We start from the raw sequence: 20,566 nt of genomic DNA, 5'->3' as shown, positions 1-20,566 counted from the left end.
GCCTGGTAATAGGCTAGTCATGGCTAAGTCCAGTCTTCGGACCGCACAAACTGGTCATGCGGGATTAATTCATGACGTTGAATGTTTATCCATCTAAGGAAGTTCTTTTATGCATATATGTGTATTTACGTATACACGGGAATTTATAGGCTAGTGTATGTTTTGGAAAGAAAGTATTTTGAAATATATATAAAGGTATGAGTATAGTTTTATATGATTTCACAGTTAAAGTTAAATTAATTAATGGATATGTTTTTACTACAGTTAAACTCATGTTGCCACACACTGATAATAATCTATTCCGTCTTACTGAGATGTGTCTCAGTCCCATAATCTTTAACGTTTCAGGAAATCCGATGAACCAAGCTTATAGTCTCTGAGGAAGGGTTGGATAGGGTTTTGTTCAGGGTAAGTATTTGTGAGACACAGATATGTACATGGATAGACTTCGTGTGATCAGAGGGATGTATTACGGATGTTATTTAGGGATTCGTGCATGTATTTTGGAAGACGGTAGTACTCTAGTATTGCATTTGGAGTTTGTACATTTATGTTCCGTTGTGTTGTGTGAGAAGAGTTATGGACAGGTGTACCTGGTGCTCACTTCAGGTATCAGGTTGTTATGTTGTGGTATCAAAGCATTTATATATTTATAGCAGTATAATTTTTGGGGCGTGACAGACCGTCATAGTGTGATGCATCTGACGAAGAACTCAGCATTTCATTCTAGAACCAAACACATTGGACTTCGTTATCACTTCGTCAGATCTCTGTTGGAGGACAGAGTGTTGACACTGGAAAAAATCCAAAGTAACAGGAATCCAGCAGATATGTTGACAAAGGTGGTGACTACAGAGAAGCTAAAGTTATGCTCAACTTCAGTTGGTCTTCATGCTTAAAGACAGATTTGAGCACATCATTTACCTATATACTAGTTGATGAGATGGTATCTCCGTCTCCAAGCGGGAGATTGTTGAGCTGTAATGGAAACAGAGCCTTAATGAGCTGTAAAGAGACAACCTTGATGAGCTGTAGAGAGTCAGCTTTGATGAGCTGTAGAATACCAGCTTTGATGTGTTGTAGTGTCGGTGCTAATCCTAGCTCATCTCATTGAATCACCTCATTGAACCTCATTACCATCTTCCCTTTATATCCATCCCCATCCATCTATCTATATAAATGGAGATGTGTGTGCATGAAATATAAGGCGAGTGTAATTGAGTTGAAGGTGAGGGAGAGAGAGAGGTGTGAGAAAGAGTGAGTTGAGTTGAGTGAAGTGCAGTTGCTTCCTCCTCTTGTATTTTCTCCAGTTTTTAGTAAAGATTGGTGTGCTCCATGGACGTACGTCAATTTGGACCGAACCACGTTAATTCTTGGTGTTCATTTTGCTTGTTTATTTTTTCTTGTGGTGTGATTGTTGCTCCTAGATCCCCAACAATTGGAACTTGTCAGTCTTCTTCATCATCCGCCCAGCAACGACAATCATAAATCGTGATTTACCTAAGGATCCTCCAACAATGCAGCCTATTTTCATGTCCTTAAGTAGCGCCAGCCCTATCTGCAAGCAACTTCAAACCCACTGCCATTGGCAAAAAATCCGTCCACTTGCTGCAACTGACCACGAGAAAGCCTTCCCATCTCCCTAATTATGACAATCCCATGCAAAATACCCCAGTACTTTGGTCTGCCTGATCCCATCTTGGCTACTCAATGGCCTCTCTTCCCTTTGTTAGGCCAACTCCAGCCCATCCAATTTAAAGCCTAGATTTTTGTTGAGCCCCTACCATATAACCCAGCACCCCATGGATCAGGCCCAATGTTTCCCTCTAATTCTAAACATGTTCTATTTTCAACCCAAGCCAAAAAGAAAAAGACTGCAACCCCACCTTTATCAACTGAAGGCCTAACTGTGAGCTTGCCCCAATCAACTTGTAGCTACAAAGCCATGGTGCACAAGGACCAGTTTGAGCCAGTGCAACAAGATGTGGCTAACTTGAAAGATTGGTGGGACCATGCCCACAACTTCCTGCAGCAAACTCGCGCGGTGACTCAATGAAGTAGCAAGGACAGCACTGACATTCGTAGGGACATCAAGGGCCACAAAAGTCAATTAGCCAAAGTGTCAACTTGCTTGGATGCCTATACAAGAGAAAAGGGAACGTTTGATGATGCTAGCACCTCCAGCTGCTTTCACCAACAAGTGAACAACAAATTCACATATAGGTAACTTTCATCACCATACCCTATGCCCAACTACAACATCAAGGTCTACACACTCGATTTTAATAGGGAAGGGGGAGACATATTGTTGTAATATATGGTTCATATATTGAGTAGAACACATGTACAAAGCAAACATGGTGAGAAAAAAAGAGAAGCTGGTTTGCAGAGGAAACCATCGATGATTTGTAGAGTTGCATTGACGGAGTCAGGCTCAAGAGGAAACCGTTGACGGTTTGGCAAAGACCATCAACAATTACATCGACAATTTGGTCTCAGGAGTAAACCGTCGAGGGTTTGTCTGAAACCGTTGACGATTTTGCTCGATTACTCAACGCTGTTTTTGAATTTTGAATTGGAAAGTTGAATACGTTGGGATTTCGGGGGGGGGGGGGGGGGAACCTCCAAGGGTTTGAAAATATATACAATGTCGTATGTTGTAACTCCTAGTCTTTGACACAAGATAGTGAAAATTACAGTCATTTGCTCCCGTGGACGTAGGCATTGCCGAACCATATAAATCCTTTGTGTCATTGTTTTATTGCTTTCATATAATCTGTGTGATTGTGTTTCCATATTATTCATTATTGGTTGCTGCATTGTATGATCAGTTTTTGCATGCTGGGCGTTGATTTGCACTATAAATTGGTATCATAGCAATTGGTTACAATGGCTTTAAGGATTTCTTCTGCAAAGTTCGGCATTGTCAAATTCGATAGATCTGGAAATTTTGGACTATGGCAAATGAGGGTTAAGGATCTATTAGTGCAGCAAGGTATGGTGAAGGCTTTATACAGAAGTCAACCGGAAGGCATGGACGAAACAAGTTGGAAGGAATTGGAAGCAAAGGCTGTGGTGATTATCAGGCTTTGTCTGGCTGATGACGTGTTGTATCACGCCATGGATGAGGAATCTCCGGCAGCAATTTGACAGAAACTGGAAAGTCGGTATATGTCCAAGTCGTTGACGAATAAGTTGTATCTTAAGCAGAAACTGTATTGACTTAAGATGGCAGAGGGTTCAGATTTAAACTAGCACATCAACATATTCAATCAGATCATTAGTGATTTGATGCGGGTTGATGTGAAGTTCAAGGAGGAAGACAAGGCATTGATGCTACTAAATTCCCTACATGTGTCTCATACATATGAAATTTTGGTTACAACTCTGATGTGGGGAAAAGAAACCCTAAATTTGGAGAAAGCCACAAGTGCTTTGTTAGGTTTTCATCGGAAGAAGAAAGCCAGCGATGAAATTTCACAAGGTGAAGGACTTGTCGTGAAGGTAACCACGAACGCAGAAGAAGCAAGTTTCGGGACGGATCAAGTAATAATAAATCTCGGTCCCAGTCCAAGAAGGAGAAGGACATACGGTGTTTTTAAGTGTGAGAAAAGGGGGCACATAAAACCAGATTGTCCAGAGAATAAGGGAAATGCAGAAAATCAAGAGGGTTCATCAAAATCTGCGAATGTAGTGGAAGAAGGAGACTCAAAGAGCAGTGATGGTGATATGCTTTCTGTTTCATCGGGTTCAGATCGCCTCACGGATTCTTGGATCCTAGATTCGGCGTGCTCTTATCACATGACACCAAATAAAGATTGGTTCAGCACCTACAAGTAAATAAATTCTAGTTATATTTATGATGGGAAATGATGTTTCATGCAAAATTGTTGGAATAGGGAATATCAGAATTAAAATGTTTGAAAGTGTTGTGAGAATGTTATATGATGTTAGGCATCTACCGTATCTACGGAAGAATTTGATTTCATTGGGCACTTTAGATTGTAACTGGTTTAGTTGCAAGTCTAAAAGTGGGGTAATGAAGGTGTGTAAAGGTGTCTTAACGGTGATGAAGGGACAAAAATTAACAAGAAATATCTATGCACTACTAGGTACCACAGTTGTAGGTGGAGCTGCAGCTGCAAAGTCTGAGTTAGATAATAGTGTCTTGTGGCATATGTTGTTAGGGCATATAGGTGAGCGTGGGATGATGGAGCTTCATAAGAGAAATCTTTTGAAGGGTGTCAAAACAAGCCACACACAAGACAGAGGGGATTCTCAACTACATTCATTCAAATGTTTGGGGGCCGTGTTGTATTTGTACATGTGGCTCTTATACTTAGTAGGGCTCATAAAGCATATGGATTGAATTCTTGAAGAGTGCAGCAGTGACTCATCAACGAGTGTCTTGTTCTCATCGACAAGTAGATACCGAGAGGCTGAAAATTGCAGAGTTTCTAAGATACCGAGAGCAAGCAATCAAAAATGTAAAGACTCGTCGACGAGTAGTCATACTAGTCGTGACTACTCGTCAACAAGTGGTCTTCTCTCCATCGTCAACGAGTGCCCTGTTCTCGTCAATGAGTGCATCTAGGTTGCGAGAAAGAATTTAAATTTTGAATTGGAACGTGGGGTTGGTTGGGAATTTGGAGGGAGACCTCTGAGGGATTGTTATTTATGTTCTTCTAGGCATACTTTGATAGAGAGAGATCATTGTATGAAAGTGTATTGTGTACTTTCACATTATAGTGAAACTCTTGTGCCAATTGCCCCCATTCTTGTGTTGTTTGTTGTTGTTTCTCATTTATACTGGTTGTGCATAAATTGTTACTTGGTATTTCATCAATTGTTGCAAGTTTACTTATTCCGTTGTGCATCCTATACTCGATTTCCACAACAGGCCGGTAAGAGTAGCATCATGGGGAGGATATATGTACTTCGTGAGTTTTATCGATGATTACTCACGAAAGGTCTAGGTATACTTCATGCAGCACAAGTCAGAGACATTTGTTAGGTTCAAATTGTGAAAAGCCGAGGTGGAAAACCAAACCAAGAGGAAGATTAAATGCCTCAGGTCAGACAATGGAATAAAGTACACTGATTCAAAGTTCATGGAGTTGTGCGAGCAGCATGACATAAGGAGAGACTTCACAGTACGCAAGACACCACAACCAAATGGTGTGGCAGAAAGGATGAACAAAACTATAACTGAACGAGCTCGGTGTCTTAGCTTGAATGCAAGACTTGCAAAACACTTATGGACAGAGGCAGTAAATATGATGTATTTCTTGATTAACCGATCACCAAGGGCATCATTAGATGTGAAAGTTGCAGAGGAAGTGTGGACAGGCAGTGTGGTAGAAAACTCTAGTTTGAGAGTGTTTGGATGTCCAACCTATGTGCACGTTTCTAGTGAGGGGAGATTGAAACTTGATGCAAAGTCTAGACAGTGCATTTTTCTAGGATATCATAAAGGTGTGAAAGTGTTGAAGTTGTAGGATCCAAAGGTAAACAAGTTGGTGATCAATAGAGATATGGTATTTGATGAGAAAGCCAAGTTGCAGTGTACTTAGGCGGAAGAAGAAGAGAAACAGGTGCCAGAAAACTGTAGCAACAATGAGCATGTGGTGTGAGTGGAATTAGAGACTCAGGGAAGAGATGACAATGTTCAGAATGCAGAGAGTTCTAACTCAGGAGACCAGCAACATCATAATATAGCTATACATAGACCAAAACGCATTATCAAGCCACCGCTCAGGTATGGATTTGATGATCTGGTGTCTTATGCACTCATTACTAGTAACAAGAATCTTACTACTTTTCAAGAGGCGGTGCACAACCAAGAGAAAAGTAGATAGATGGGTGTTATAGTGGAGGAGATGGAGTTATTGCATAAGAACCAGACATGGGAGTTGGTGGAGCTTCCAGAAGGAAAGAGAGTGATAGAATGCAAATGGGTGTATAAGAAGAAAGAAGCGGTATCAGAAAAAGAAGGAGAGAAGTTCAAGGCTCGATTAGTAGCAAAGAGTTACTCACAAAGGAAAAGGGTTGACTATGATGAGATCTTCTCCCCTGTGGTCAGACACACTTCCATCAGGGGTAGTGTTGGGATTGGTGGTGCATTTCAATATGCATTTGGAGTAGATGGACGTAAAGACAGCGTTTCTCCATGGTAATTTGGAGGAGCTGATTTACATGGTACAACCAAAATGATTTAATCAACCTGGACAGGAGCACTTGGTTTGTAAACTAAGGAAATCACTTTATGGGCTAAAATAGTGTCCAAAACAATGGTACAAACGTTTTGACTCTTACATGATCCGGATTGGCTACAGGAGGTGTGAGTATGATTGCTGCGTTTATGTGAAAAATTTTGATGATGATTCACTAATTTTTCTGTTGCTTTATGTGGATGACATGTTGATTGCTGCGGAAATTTGACTAAGGTTAATCAGTTGAAAACTTTGTTAAGCAAAGAGTTTGACATGAAGGATTTGAGTGCAACCAAAAAGATTCTTGGGATGGAGATTTGTAAGGAGAGAGCTGTAGGGACATTGTGATTATGTTAGGGTAGTTATGTTGAGAGGGTGTTGGAGAGGTTTAACATGGATAATGCAAACCAGTAAGTACACCGTTGGCGAATCATTTTAGATTGTCTACTGCCTAGTGCCCAAAAACAAATGATTATGTTTGTGACATATCAAAAGTCCCACATGCTAGTGCAGTGGGGTACTTGATGTATGCTATGATATGTACAAGACCGGATCGGGCACAAGCTGCCAGTGTGGTAAGTTTCTTTCAAATCCGAGTTGACAGCACTAGGATGCAGTCAAATGGATTTTCGGATACTTGAGGGTTACTACAGACTATGGCATTATGTTCGGCAAGCAACAGAGTGATCCTTCAGCTATGAGATATATGGATGCAGACTATGCAAGGAACTTGGATGACAAGAAATCTACAACAGGGTATGTATTCACCCTTGTGGGAGGGCCTATTTGTTGGAGGTTCATGGTACAGTCTCTAGTTGCACTATCTACAACTGAGTCGGAGTATATGGCAGTGGCCAAAGCTGCCCAGGAATCATCATGGCTTACAGGATTGGTCAAGGAGCTGGATATTCAGCAAGGTGGAGTTTAGCTGCATTGTGATATTCAGAGTATCATTTATTTGGCAAAAAATCAAGTGCATTATGCGAGGACCAAGCACATAGATGTGAGGTTTCATAGATTTCGGGAATTGGTTTCTTCTGATGAACTCTTGCTTGTTCACTCTTCTGAGAATGCAACAGACATGTTGCAAAGTCTATTACCACTAATAAGTTCAAGCATTGCTTGGACTTGATCAACGTCTCCAGATGTCAGACGGGAAGCGTTCCAAACTATTGTTCCAAGTGGAGCTGTGGGTTATGTTTTCGTTTTTTCTCCTAAGAGGTGTATATTCGCCAAGGTGGAGATTGTTGAAATATGTGGTTCATATATTGAGTGGAACACATTTACAAAGAAAACATGGTGAGAAAAATAGAGAAGCTGGTTTGCAGAGGAAACCATCAACGGTTTGCAAAGTTGCATCGACCGAGTCAGGCTTAGGGGGAAACCATCGACGGTTTGGCAGAGGTCATTGATGGTTACATCGATGGTTTGGTCTCAAGAGTAAACCGTCGATGGTTTGTCTAAAATCGTCGACGATTTTGCTCGGTTACTCAACGTCGTTTTGAATTTTAAATTGGGAAGTTTAATAGGTTGGGATTTCGAGGGGAAAATCTCCGGGGGGATGAAGAGGGTTAGCATATATACAATGTTGTATGTTGCAACTCTTAGTCTTTGACACAAGATAGTGAAAATTACAGTCGTTTGCTCCCGTAGATGTAGGCATTGCCGAACCACATAAATCCGTTGTGTCATTGTTTTATTGCTTTCATATAATCTGTGTGATTGTGTTTCCATATTATTCATTGTTGATTGCTGCATTGTATGATCAGTTTCCCCACACTGCGCATTGATTTTCACTACACATGTTAACTCTATGATGGGTTTATCCAATAGAGAACATCTTTATTTACCAAGGTGTTAAGGCTGAGGCCAGAGTCAACCTCATCATAACCAGTTTAATGGGTTATGCCCAGCATTTAGTGGGGTAATATGGCATCACATCATCAAAATCGAATTGAGGGGTCCCATAATTGGGCTGATCCGGATGAAGGAGATGTTGATTCAAAAGTATGTTTATGAACTATGCCCAGGACGTCTACTCCCAATTGTGTTCATTGACTCAGCATGGCAAGAATGTTGACACAAACTTGGGAATTTCACTGCCTCCTTGCTCAATGTCAATTTGAAGAGAGTGACACCCAGCACTTGATGGGCTAATATGGCATCGCACCATCGAAATCAAATTGAGTGTCCCATGATTGGGAGGATCGAGATGAAGGAGATGTTGATTCAAAAGTCTCTGCCAATCAACTATGCCCGGGAAGTTTACTCCCAATTTTGTTCATTGACTCAGCATGGCAAGAATGTTGACATATAAACTCCGGAATTTCACTGCCTCATTGCTCAATGTTAATTTGAAGGAAGTGGACAGTAGCAGGCCATCGGGTACATAGGACTGCAGTATCGCATCCAGGTTGAGCTTAGTGGCCTACATTTTAAATTTGTTGATCAGCCTGCATCATAAACTGAGATGTAGAAAAGGAATTCGTGTTTATGAAGGGGATAGGCTTCCAGAGTCTTTTGGGATCAACTTGAAAGCTTGAAAAAGTGATCAAATTGCAGGGAGCTGAAAGCTGCAGCTATCTTGAATCCTTCAAAACTATGAAAGCCTGCCAACGGAAAAAGGCCCTGGACAGAATGCTAAGAGAATGAGAAGGGTCACATATCTCAGGAATGCCCTAAAAAAAGTTCTTACATATAATTGAAGAGGAGAGTAATCGAAAGGAGATCGATTATTCCTATGAACCTTTAGACCCTCTAGCAATGAAAAAGAGAATTCCGATAGTGAATAAGCCCCACAAATGCATATCTGCGTTGATCTTCAGCAAGGCATGATAAAGCCAGGCCCAAGACCATCTACCTGAACGAGCTATTTAGGCATATAAGAGTCGTCAAGCAGGAAAAATGCCAACAACTACGAAGCATCATTGTCAACACCAATAAAGATTAACTTGACATCTGCACTTGTCGTTTGCTGACTGGGAGTACATGTTCTCAAGATTCGCGCAGTGTATGTTTTTGGATTTCAAGCAGCTTTCAAAGATAGCTTGTCCTCGTATTGTTTTTGGGTTGTCCATTGCCTTAGGAATGAACCAAGTCCACATTCTATTATCAACATCTGGGGTAAAACTTTTCCTTGGTGGGAGAGAGAGAGAGAGAGAGAGTTCATCGTGGAGGCTTGGACCGACCCGAAGGCTCTGCATATCATTCAAGAAAATACTCAAATTTTGATATGTGAACTATGTGATTTTATTTTCTTTTTTTATTTGATTTAGATTTGATTTATTATTTTTTATTATTATTTAATTTTGGCAATATTTCTGCAGAGCAAGTTAGAATGCTCGTGGTGTAGTGACCCGAATTTATTTTTGGGGTCGTTACATGTGGACTACAATTTATTAAACTAATTTCTTATATTTAGTGGGTTGTAAGCCTTTAGTGGCAGGTGGAGTATTGATTTAAATTGGTTTTTTCAGTTTAGGGGTTTGTATCCCTGGAGCGTGTATATTTATAGTGTGCCCATGCAGCATCAACAATCCACATCTCAAAACTGGTAGAGAAGCTTTACCTTCGTTGGATCAATAATGCCAGCAGCCATCAAATCCTCATACTTCCCAATTGCAGCATTGTAACCATACTTCGGATTGTCACTAGAAAGCACCTGATGGAAGAACAGAATGTCAAGCAATCATTGGCTTAAAATCAAAGCAAAATTCTTCTTCACATCAGTAGGTAATGAAAAATTAGTGTAACAACATGGGCCAAGCACATACCTTTTCAATCACAACACTTCCATTGACCCCTGCATTCTTGGCAATTAACTTCATTGGATAACTTAATGCCCTTTTAACAATATCTGCTCCAACCTGAAACCATATTGGTAACTTTATAGACCAAATCAAAGATGAAATTTGAAGCACAAATTAGCACTATTATGGTCATCCCTCCAAAAAGGGGGGCATTGACATCTGCAAAATAATATCACCTTTTGCTCATCATTATCGAGAGTGTTCTTGATGGTGTCAACCTTTGATGCAAGTCGCAACAGTGTGCACCCACCACCAACTACAATACCTTCCTCAACAGCTGCCTGAGAAAAATTAAAATTTTATATTACTCCTTAACTTGGCTTAAAATGTGCTGAAAGATTACTGTAGAGTGGCAGACTCAGAAAATAGCATACTGTGCAACTCTAATTAAGCAAATTTCACTTTAATTGTTCTACTTGTTTTGATGTCTTAAAAGAAACAATTATTCAAATCTCATCAAGTAATACCTTTGTCGCATTGAGGGCATCCTCTACTCTCAATTTCTTTTCTTTAAGTTCTGTTTCTGTTTGTGCTCCAACCTGATTATAGTCGAATAATACAGAAATTGCAGGAAAAAAATAAAAAATAATGCCAATCTCCAATTAATATTCTCAACGATATCCTACATTTTTTTGGGCCAAGCTCATCAAGGAATCACCTGAATGACAGCAACACCACCTGAAAGTTTTGCAGTTCTTTCATTAAGTTTCTCTTTTTCATAGTCTTGCTCAGTTGCCTGCATAGCCATACACAAAAATAAAATTACAGATAAAATTGCGTAATGGAGACAGATAACAGAAGAATAAGATCTGCAGAAATGCACCTCAACAAGGTTTCTGATCTGGGCAACTCGTTTATTAACTGCACCCTCAGTGCTGCCATCACCAACAATTGTGGTTGTATCCTTGGTGAGCACCACTTTGGCAGCATGCCCCAAAACCTCCTTGTCAGCCTTGTCCAGGGATAATCCAACCTCATCTCTAATCACAGTTCCTAAATACACCAAGCAAAACAATATGATACCAGATTCAACAGAGACACACAAACTTGATGCAAGATACAGAATTTCAAGTGCCAGAAAATAAACTGACCTCCAGTAAGGATAGCAATATCATCAAGATATTGGCTCCTGCGCTCTCCGAAACCAGGAGCTTTAAGTGCACCAATCTTTAGAGCCCCTCTAAGCTTGTTCACGACAAGAGTAGCAAGAGCTTCCTGCTCAATGTCTTCTGCAATAATCAAGATTGGATATCCCCCTCTAATAGCATCTTCCAAAACATTAATAAGATCCCTTGCATTTGTTATCTTTTTGTCAACAAGTAGCAACTGCATAGACAACATTCAACCATCCCAAACCCACAGTCATAGCAAGCCACCGTCAGGAAATCCAGTGTGTGTATATAGTGCAATGAAAGAAAGCATTCTCATACCTTGCAATTTTCATATTCAACAGCCATCTTATCACTGTCAGTAACAAAGTAAGGGGAGATATAACCACGATCAAACTGCATTCCTTCTACAACATACAAGCTGTTCTCAGCACTTTTCCCTTCTTCCAGGGTCACTACACCCTTTCTTCCCACTTTACTCATCGCTTCAGCTATCATATTTCCAACTTCATAGTTGTTACCTGCACTAACTGCAGCTACATCTGCCAGTTCAATTTCTTCAACCTGCAAACATGTGAAAATTTGCACTTCAAAATTGAACAAGAGAAGCTTATAAAACCTACAACAAAAACAGGGAAAAAAAATCAACAGTTTTAAATTCCCAATCTGAATCGTAGGATCTCTCAATCCTAAGATCCAAAAATCATAAAATGATCTGAACCCCTCCAAAAATATTTCAATAGTAGGACACCTATGGGATCTCAATCCAAGTAGGATCCTGGAATCTTTGGGATCCTACAATCCCATATGTAATGGAATCTTGGATAGCAAAAAACCATTAGCGAATTTCTTAAATCTCCATTAGCCATTGTTCTAATTGCTTTATTTAGTTCAATAGCACATGACCAAACAAAAATTTTGAGTTGAATATTTTTATTTTTTTTTTAAAAAAAAAAAGGTCTATTCTCATCAAATCCTGGGATTTGATACCACGAGAGAATGAAACACATTTTATTGGCATATAGTAAAAAGCAACTTCAAAACACTCTGATTAGAGGTCACTCTTTCAATTCCCAATTTCCTCTATTTTCTGGAATAATGTAAGTCCTCATGGATTTCATCCCCTCATGGGTCAAAGCTTGGTATGTATTTTATTTTCCCATTTTTCTCCTCTTGGTCACTTGACTCTATCTTCCTTCCTTCTATTTACTTCTCAATCCTTCTTTTTCCACTAATGCTCTTAATTTTTTTTTTTCCTCACTTAATTGAAGTGTTAGGCATCATACAGAACAACTTTGTATCATTTTGCTGATACAATACAGCTTCAACATTAACAACAAAGCCATAACTCATGCTAATATTGCTTTTAATGCAAAAAATATAATGAGCAATGCAATCACAAAGAATAATTTGATCTTCTTTATTTCTATCCTATTTTAGGCTTTGCAATTGCTTCAAATCCTTAAAATGCTAGGTTGGTAGCATTTCTTTAGATTTAAATGTTATATTCTAATTCGTAGAATCGTACAGTCATGCGACCTGCAACCCCCAATCTGAGTCGCCCCCTTATACTGCCATCCAATTCAAAAATCATTCTAGTGATTGAAGTTAGGATCTCAACGTTGGCTACATTGAACAAAATTCTGATATTCAGCTTAGAAGCTAAAGCAAATTTTAGCCTTGTAATCATAATCACATGACAGCTCCAAAACATTTTTAAAATTGCTCAAAAGTTAAAACTTGTATAGTCTGGTTGAAAAAATATCCAAGTTACCTCTTTTGACATCAACTTAAGCTCAGCTACTAGAGCTTTGATGGTGTTCTCAATACCCCTAGTGATCTGAACAGGGTTTGCCCCAGCTGCTACCACCTGGATGAACAAGCACCCAATAAGTAATACAAATCCTACTTCAATGATTCATGTCAATACGCTTTTATTTTTTTTAAGTAAGCAACATAAGTGATAGTGATACAGATTCCAAACAAACCTTAACACCTTCAGCAATCAGACCCTGGGCCAAGACAACAGAAGTAGTTGTGCCATCTCCAGCTAAATCATTGGTCTTTGAGGCAGCTTGCCTCACCAACTTTGCACCTATGTTCTCAACAGGGTCCTCCAACTCAACCTATGTAAAATCCAAGATGTTATGATAACAAAAAATTCAACAGGGAAAAAAAGAAAAAAAAAAGATATGCTAGACATATTTCCACATTCAAGAACAAAAGAAAATAAAAGGTGAAAGCCCAGATGAAGAAGAATAATTTTCCTAGAACTCTCAGTCAACCAAACAATGGCAGCAATGCAAACCCTCATCACTTGACAATCGATGGTAACAATACCTCTTTGGCCACAGTCACACCATCATTAACAATTTTCGGTGAACCATACTTGCTCTCCAAAACAACATTCCTCCCTTTTGGACCAAGAGTGACCCCGACCAGATCTGCAAGCTTGTTAACCCCAATCTAAAATTGGAAGGAAAAAAGGTGTTAACAATGCATGCTAATGCTTCACAGAAGAAAATATAACCAAATTGAAATATCTGTAAATGGAAAATCACCTGTAGCTTCTTGATAGCAGAACCATCCTTATTGAGGTACAACTCCTTAGCCATTGCCCCAACCTTGGGAGAACACCTCTTATGCAGAACTACATTCTGTCTCCGGCTGACTACAGAATCTGAAGATATGGAGGCAAGTGAAGCCAATCTGTCAAACAAACTCAGAAACTTCTTATCCACTGTATAGCTGCCAGGAGGAACCAAAAAGCCAACTGAAGACATGGTGGAGAAGGATAATGCCACTATTGTTCAAGAAACCGCAACTTCAGAGACCAATTATCCCTAAAATTACATGCAATGAATGATCTGGCATAAATACAAAGAAGGGCTAGTGAAAACCTTGTCCTCAGATGGAATACCTAATTACTGAGTAACATCAGTTCAAATCAGTGTAAATTCATTCATTTACAAGGAATGTAAAATTCCAAGGAAATAAAGTCTTGCCATTATGTATAAATAGCAATTGAACCCAATGTCAGTTACATGAAACAAAATGGGCACCACAACCATCAAAGTGCCAACAAAGAAGTATAATGACCCACTGACTAACTCCAAATTGACCCTGTTCAGAGGAACCATCAAAAGAAAGCAAGCAAGTCAGAAACTTGCCAAATGATGTGTAAAAACATGCAGCCAACCAAGATCATAAGTGCACAGCATCCAATCAACCTCGATACCATCAGAATTGTTTTGCTGCGAAGATACTGCCAGTTTAGCTTTCGAAATACTTCTTTTTCTTTAGAGAGATAATTGGAAATAGTTTAATTCTAGAAGTGAGACAATATATTTTTTTTAAAGATAGGGGGAGGTTCGTCACAGTGTACATAGCCTTACCCCTGCTTTTATGCAAAGAGACTGTTTATACATGTTAGAGAAAGAAAAGAGAGGAATTTTTTTTGTATGATAGATCTCCCTATCTATTTATAATAGATCTCGTGTACATCATAATGACCATCCCACCCCTACTAACATATGTTCACTGATATATGGTAATAATATAAAATAACTGTTAACCATCCTCGTTAAGATGGAGCATAGATATCATATGAGACAAATGATTTTACCCAAGCACCTTTAGAAGGTTAAGTGAACAAATCAGCTAGCTGGGACTTGGACTTCACGTGAGCAATTGCACTAAGTTTCTGCACAAGTTACTCCTGAACAAAAATGACAATCAACCTTGATATGCTTTTCCTCTAAAGACAAAACTGGATTGTAGGCAATATGGATAGCAGCTTGATTATCACACATGCTCCATGGGTTATGAATGTGAAAAGCCAAGTTCTTCCAGCATACTCTTCAACCAACCCTCTAAGTAGTATGAGCCATAGCCTTAAATCCAGATCAACACTTGACCCTGCAACCATAGTTTGTTTCATATGTTTCCAACAAACTGAATTACCACCAACAAACACACATTACCTTCTTGTGAATTTCTATCAAAGGGTGACCCAAGCCAATCTAAATCAGTATATCTCTAAGGATAAGTGTGAACCCAGTTCTAATATAAGAAACCTCTCACAAATGTAACTTTGAGATATGGCAAAATTACATATTTCCCAGTAACTTGTTCAGGTAGAATCAAGGAACTGACTCAAAACATTTGTTACAAAAGGTACGTTTGGTCAAGTGACTGCGAGGTAGTTTAAAGGTTGTCGGAGTCAGCCAGCAAGGCCAAATTTGGGAATAATTTACTTTTAGGATCCATACATTGTATCAACAAGTTTGGATCCCATGGGCCCAGCCTCATCCAAAAGATCTATAACATACTTCCTCTGTGACAGGACAGCCCCATACAAGGTCTAGATAATTCCATGAACCAAGAAGTAATCAACAGTAAAACATCTTCAATTTGGAACTTTGTTTGCAAAAAAAGATTCAAAGCATACCCTAGAGGGTTAGGACTTCCATTTTCAGGGGGATGGTAAGGGTTAAAGGATAGGAGATGGGCTACCTCCCCTTTGTAGCCTAGGCCCATTGTGGGCCTCCAGCAGAACCAAAAAAAAATTTTTAAGCATTGTATACCAAACAATCATCACTAATAATGACAATATCATCCAAATACACAATGAGTAAGAACCTACAGGCAACATGGCGGTAGAATATAAAGTGGTCTACTGCATATCTCTGAGACCAAACTCCAAACTCAAGCACCATGCTCTAGGGGGCAAGTTTTTCAGACTATGAGAGGATTTTTTTTAAAATAATACAACAACAGTAAGTCCCTTTAAGCAAAAAAGCGCAGTTCTTGCACCATATAGACTTTTTTCTTAAGATCTCCATGTAGGAAGGCATTTTCATTTCTAGACATTAAGGCCAACAAGAAGTGGTAACTGAATCGATAAAAAGACAAACTGATGTAAGTTTGGTGACTAACGAGAAAGTGTCAAAGTAGTCCAAACCATACACCTAAGTATACCCTTTAGTAACAAGTTTAGGTCTTCAAGCGCACCATGGAAATCAAGAGGATTGACTTTCATGGTATAAACCTAACAGCATCCAAAGAGAGACACAAGCTCCCTAGTATTATTTTCCTATAAGGTATGCACCTTTTCATCCATAGCAGTTCTCCACCTAGAGGATATAGCTTCACACCAAACTTGAGAATAGAAACAGAGGATCAAATAGCAACAAATAGTAATACGAGGGTAACCAAAAATCATAAGATACAAAGTTAAAGATGAGATATTGGTTACAATTGTGTTTACCATCAGCAATAGAAAGGTCAACATTATGTGAGACAGGATCATGCATGAATTTCTCTTACCTTAAGGTATTGTCTTGTATCCACCATCAAATTAGTATGATTCAAACAGCCAAAAGGGCAGTAACAACACAACAGAGATCAAGGCTCAGGAAGATGACTCAGCAAAGGTGATATGATCAAACTACGAATAAGCAGGGGAAAGGACTCATCTAGATCATTGATTTAATAGGACTAAAAGAGTCGAAGTAATACAATGTAGGCTCAAAGAAGGAAACATAGATGAATAAACAATGTAAAATAGCACTGTAACAGCGAAACCCCTTTTTGAGTATGAGAGTATCCCAGAATATTACACTCAAGAGCATGAGAATCCAACATATCCACCACTAGAGTTAACTAATGGACAAAAGACACAAGCACAAATATACAGGGATGCAAGCAGAGCAACAAAGAATCAGGAAAGAGAATAGAGTCAAAATATTTTACATTTTTACCACCAAGGATAGATTTGTCGATAAGAACAATAAGCATGACATTACCTGAAAAAACTTTGGGGACATTCATCTAATACAACAAGGAAATGTTTTTTTTTTTTTTCTCTCTCTATAACTCCATTTTTTTGTGGAGTGGGACTACAAGATGAATTGGGTGTTGAAGTACTCTTTAGCTTATGACTAAAAGTATTCTGACGTGTAAATAAAATAGAGTTTTAACTTTGAAATAGAAAGCACAAAAGATGTTAAGAGCTTATATATTTCATTAGATAAAGGTAAGTCATTCTTGGGTAGTCATCAACAATGAAACCAAATATAGGAAATTCAACATTGAAAAGACACAACCAGGACCCAAACATCATAATTGACTAAAGGGCTAATAGTTGACTCAGGAAGCAAATGAAACAGGGAGATGCTTTCCCAAGAAATGACTCACACTCTAAAAGTACACACAAAACTTGACTTGGAACCAACCACTTAATTTATCTAAGGAAAGATGACAAAGATGACCAAGATGACAACGGATTTGAAGCAATGTGGCAGCAATAGAGTAGGTAGTAGAAGATGACAGAGACACAAAACAATAAAATCCACCAACTCACATCCTCCAACAATTGTCTTCCTCATCTCCAAACCCACTATTCCACTAAGATCTGAAGAACTACCATCTTTCCCTATGCTTTTTACGGAACATCAACAATGGGTTGCACAATCGCAAACTCTCCATTAATGCGCTTTATCTCAACAAAGTATTCAGCGATATTTTTATCTCCATGTTTTAAGTTTTAACTGAAAAGACTCCAGCAAAAGGCCATGCATATGAGCCAAATTGTTAAAAGATGGTACTTTAACATAATCCCATATCTCCTTAGTGGTATCAAGGTGCATATACATTATAGCAATATGAGATTCCATTGAGTTCCAAAAGAAGGAACAATTAACACTCTTCCCATACCTATACTTCCCTAATCCTGTCATCATGGGATCTAACTAAAAAGGTGTTTGAACTTGCCTAGCTCAGTTGAACATATATTGACTGCCTCAGATCACGGCAAATAGTTGCTACCATTCAGTTCAACAGTAATTTCTGGCAGCATTGAGGGAACAAGACTATTTGGATTCATTGATTCCATCATTAAGATGTCGTGGACCACAAGACATATGGTCTATACTACTAACAATGACACGCAACAAATAATTCTATGGCAGAGATAACTAGCTCATACTAGTACATACAGAAATTGTTTTCAACAAACATAAACACTCGAGATGTAAACTCCAAAAAAAAAAATATTACACACAAGCTATCTAACTTGAAAAACAAGATGGCCGAATATGTGCACCAGCAGTCAAGGAACAGAGTTACTGGATGGACACCACAACAGTACATTCAATAATTCCAAGGATAAATGTGTTAAACTAAATGGGTTGTTATATTTTTTTATGGTTCTTCATAAGGAGTCATGTTCATGATGATGATGGTGTCTTTAGGGTTTCAACATTGTCACTCCAATAACATTTAGAAAAAGAAAAGAGAATAGGAATATTTCTCATAACAAAACAACCCCCACAACAATAGATCTCCTCTCTATTTACAATATATCTTACGTACATCATAATGATCAACATACCCTGACCAACATACTGTCAATAGTATCAAAATACTTTAATATCAAGTATCCGGTAACAGTCCACTTTCAAGTTCCAATTATTAAAACCAGAGTAAGCAATCAAACTAAAATTCGCAAAAAATGACTCGTACCAAAACAAAAAACTAAAGCTTAATTTAACACAATTTAAAACCATTTTCAAGTTCCAATTATTAAAACCATGGTAAGCAATCAAACTACAATTCGCAAAAGACTCATGCCAGAACTAAAAACTAAAGCTTAATTTGACATAATTCAAAAAAAAAGTTGTTCAGAAAACATGTTGACATATTTCATCCCTATGTCCAACTGAATTATTGAATAAGATAAAATGCTCTAACTTTCCTTGAAAAAAGCAAACCTTTCTTTACATTTAAAAAGTTAAACCAACCTCCCTCGACATTTAATATAATGACACTTATACTCCACCAAATTCGGTTTGCTGACCATCTCTTAAAAAATAAGAAATAAAAAATATTGGGCAAAAGCCACTGACCTCCTCAGAGATTTCACAAAAAGACACTAACCTCCTCTAAAGTTTCAAAAATCCCTGGACCTACCCTGAGGTCTCAAAACTCCCACAAACCTCCCTTGACATCTAATTTTTTAGACACTTCCACCCTCCAAAATTCTTGTCTTTTTTGCAAAATATAAGGAGAGGTTAGTATATTTTTGGCAAACGTCTGGAGAGGTCTATGAAATTCTTAAAACTTCAAGGGAGGTCTCAAGAATTTTGGAAATCTCATGGTAGTCAATGTCTTTTTAACAAACCTCAGAGGAGGTAAGTGTCTTTTGCCCAAAATAAAAAAATTCACCCGATGCATTGCCCTTCTCTCCAACAAACATCTAAATTGTGAAAGGATTTGGAGAAATGAACATGGCAGCAAATACTCTCGGACACCTTTGTGGAGGCATGCATCTTCTTTCTCCACAAGTATATCTTCCAAGAGGATAGCTTTGCGTCAGTCACCATCAGTGTTTCCATTGAAACTCATTCAAGAGCAGCATGTGATTTTTTTATCTCAACATTAGGGCATCTTATGCTTAGCATTTAAGGGGTCAAATCCATTATTCACAAATACATTACACACTCAACAAAACAAAAAAGACAAATGTATCGCTGTCATGAGTATCAACTAACAAAAAAAGGGCATAAGTATCACCATAATTGAATGTCATAGGAAATTAGGAGGTTACTCATTTTCTCAACATAAAGCATAGACCATGTCTTTCAACTTTCAAGGGGGGTTCTTGCCTGCATTACCACTTATTTTCGGTTAGAGAGAGAGAGTAAAATTTTTTGTTGATGATTTATGTTTTGTCAGGTCTCAAATGGGCAAATACGGATACATCATAAATTTTGGCTTCTTCTGCATTGCTTTCGTTTCCTACATTTCCTCGGCCATCAAACAGAGCATCGAGAACGTACACAAATACGAACAAAATACGAATGTGCAATGCCAATGACAAGAATCATAAGATGCTACCTGAAAGCAGCGCTAGAAGCTAGGATTTCAGAGGTTTTGATTATGAGGCTGCGGCTGCTTTCTTCGGGAGCTCGGGTGACTGGAGAGCGAGAGAGAGAGAGGGAGAGAGAGAGAAAGCTTCAGCGGAAAATTCTGTCTGCATTGACAGTCCACGGCTCCTTCTGGTGTTCCTGCACATGGACAGATTTTGAAAGGATCTTAACCGTTGATATGTGGGACGGATCTTTGACCAGAACAGGGCAAAATACCAAAATCTATATGCTAATAATACTTAAAAAAAAAAAAACTGATATTCATTTTATTTTTTAATGCATTAAGTATTAAAGGATTACTTTATCTATAAATGAAAATATAAAAAGAAATTTATCATTTGATCATGTAAGAAATAATGATAGAATGTAATTATATATTTTAGAGTATGTATTTTTTTTATTTTTTTTTTAGGGTGTAACTCCTATAAGATAAATATCTCCTAAAATTTATCAAAAAAATAAAAACTTGCGGGTGCAACTTGTATTCAAAGACTCGATAAAGCAAA

At 38.5% G+C, this 20,566-nt stretch overlaps 1 protein-coding gene across 14 annotated transcripts in view; it reads right to left on the bottom strand.

Moving 5' to 3' along the window:
* Positions 1-20,195, bottom strand: part of LOC131157157 (ruBisCO large subunit-binding protein subunit beta, chloroplastic) — a 37,591-nt gene extending 17,396 nt beyond the window's left edge. For 2 of the 14 annotated variants that reach the window (XM_058111087.1, XM_058111085.1), the window contains exons 1-13: positions 20,029-20,194; positions 13,692-13,997; positions 13,471-13,596; positions 13,119-13,256; positions 12,905-13,000; positions 11,452-11,694; positions 11,113-11,347; positions 10,845-11,014; positions 10,680-10,757; positions 10,489-10,560; positions 10,198-10,302; positions 9,986-10,078; positions 9,781-9,873 (exon numbers count right to left, since the gene is read on the bottom strand). In XM_058111087.1, coding sequence (XP_057967070.1) covers positions 9,781-9,873; positions 9,986-10,078; positions 10,198-10,302; positions 10,489-10,560; positions 10,680-10,757; positions 10,845-11,014; positions 11,113-11,347; positions 11,452-11,694; positions 12,905-13,000; positions 13,119-13,256; positions 13,471-13,596; positions 13,692-13,913 — 1,671 coding nt within the window. In that variant the 5' untranslated portion in view covers positions 13,914-13,997; positions 20,029-20,194. Of the gene's footprint in view, positions 1-9,093; positions 9,410-9,780; positions 9,874-9,985; positions 10,079-10,197; positions 10,303-10,488; positions 10,561-10,679; positions 10,758-10,844; positions 11,015-11,112; positions 11,348-11,451; positions 11,695-12,904; positions 13,001-13,118; positions 13,257-13,470; positions 13,597-13,691; positions 13,998-19,442; positions 19,561-19,738; positions 19,838-20,028 lie in introns of those variants that run through there. The other 12 variants (XM_058111077.1, XM_058111078.1, XM_058111088.1 and 9 more) reach the window with 12 other exon arrangements.
* Positions 20,196-20,566: the final 371 nt, after the last annotated feature.

This window comes from Malania oleifera, chromosome 6 (genome assembly GCF_029873635.1).
Source record: "Malania oleifera isolate guangnan ecotype guangnan chromosome 6, ASM2987363v1, whole genome shotgun sequence".
Taxonomy (NCBI): Eukaryota; Viridiplantae; Streptophyta; class Magnoliopsida; order Santalales; family Ximeniaceae; genus Malania; species Malania oleifera.
Note: the sequence above shows the minus strand (reverse complement) of the source record. Positions and strands in the feature narration are given on the sequence as shown.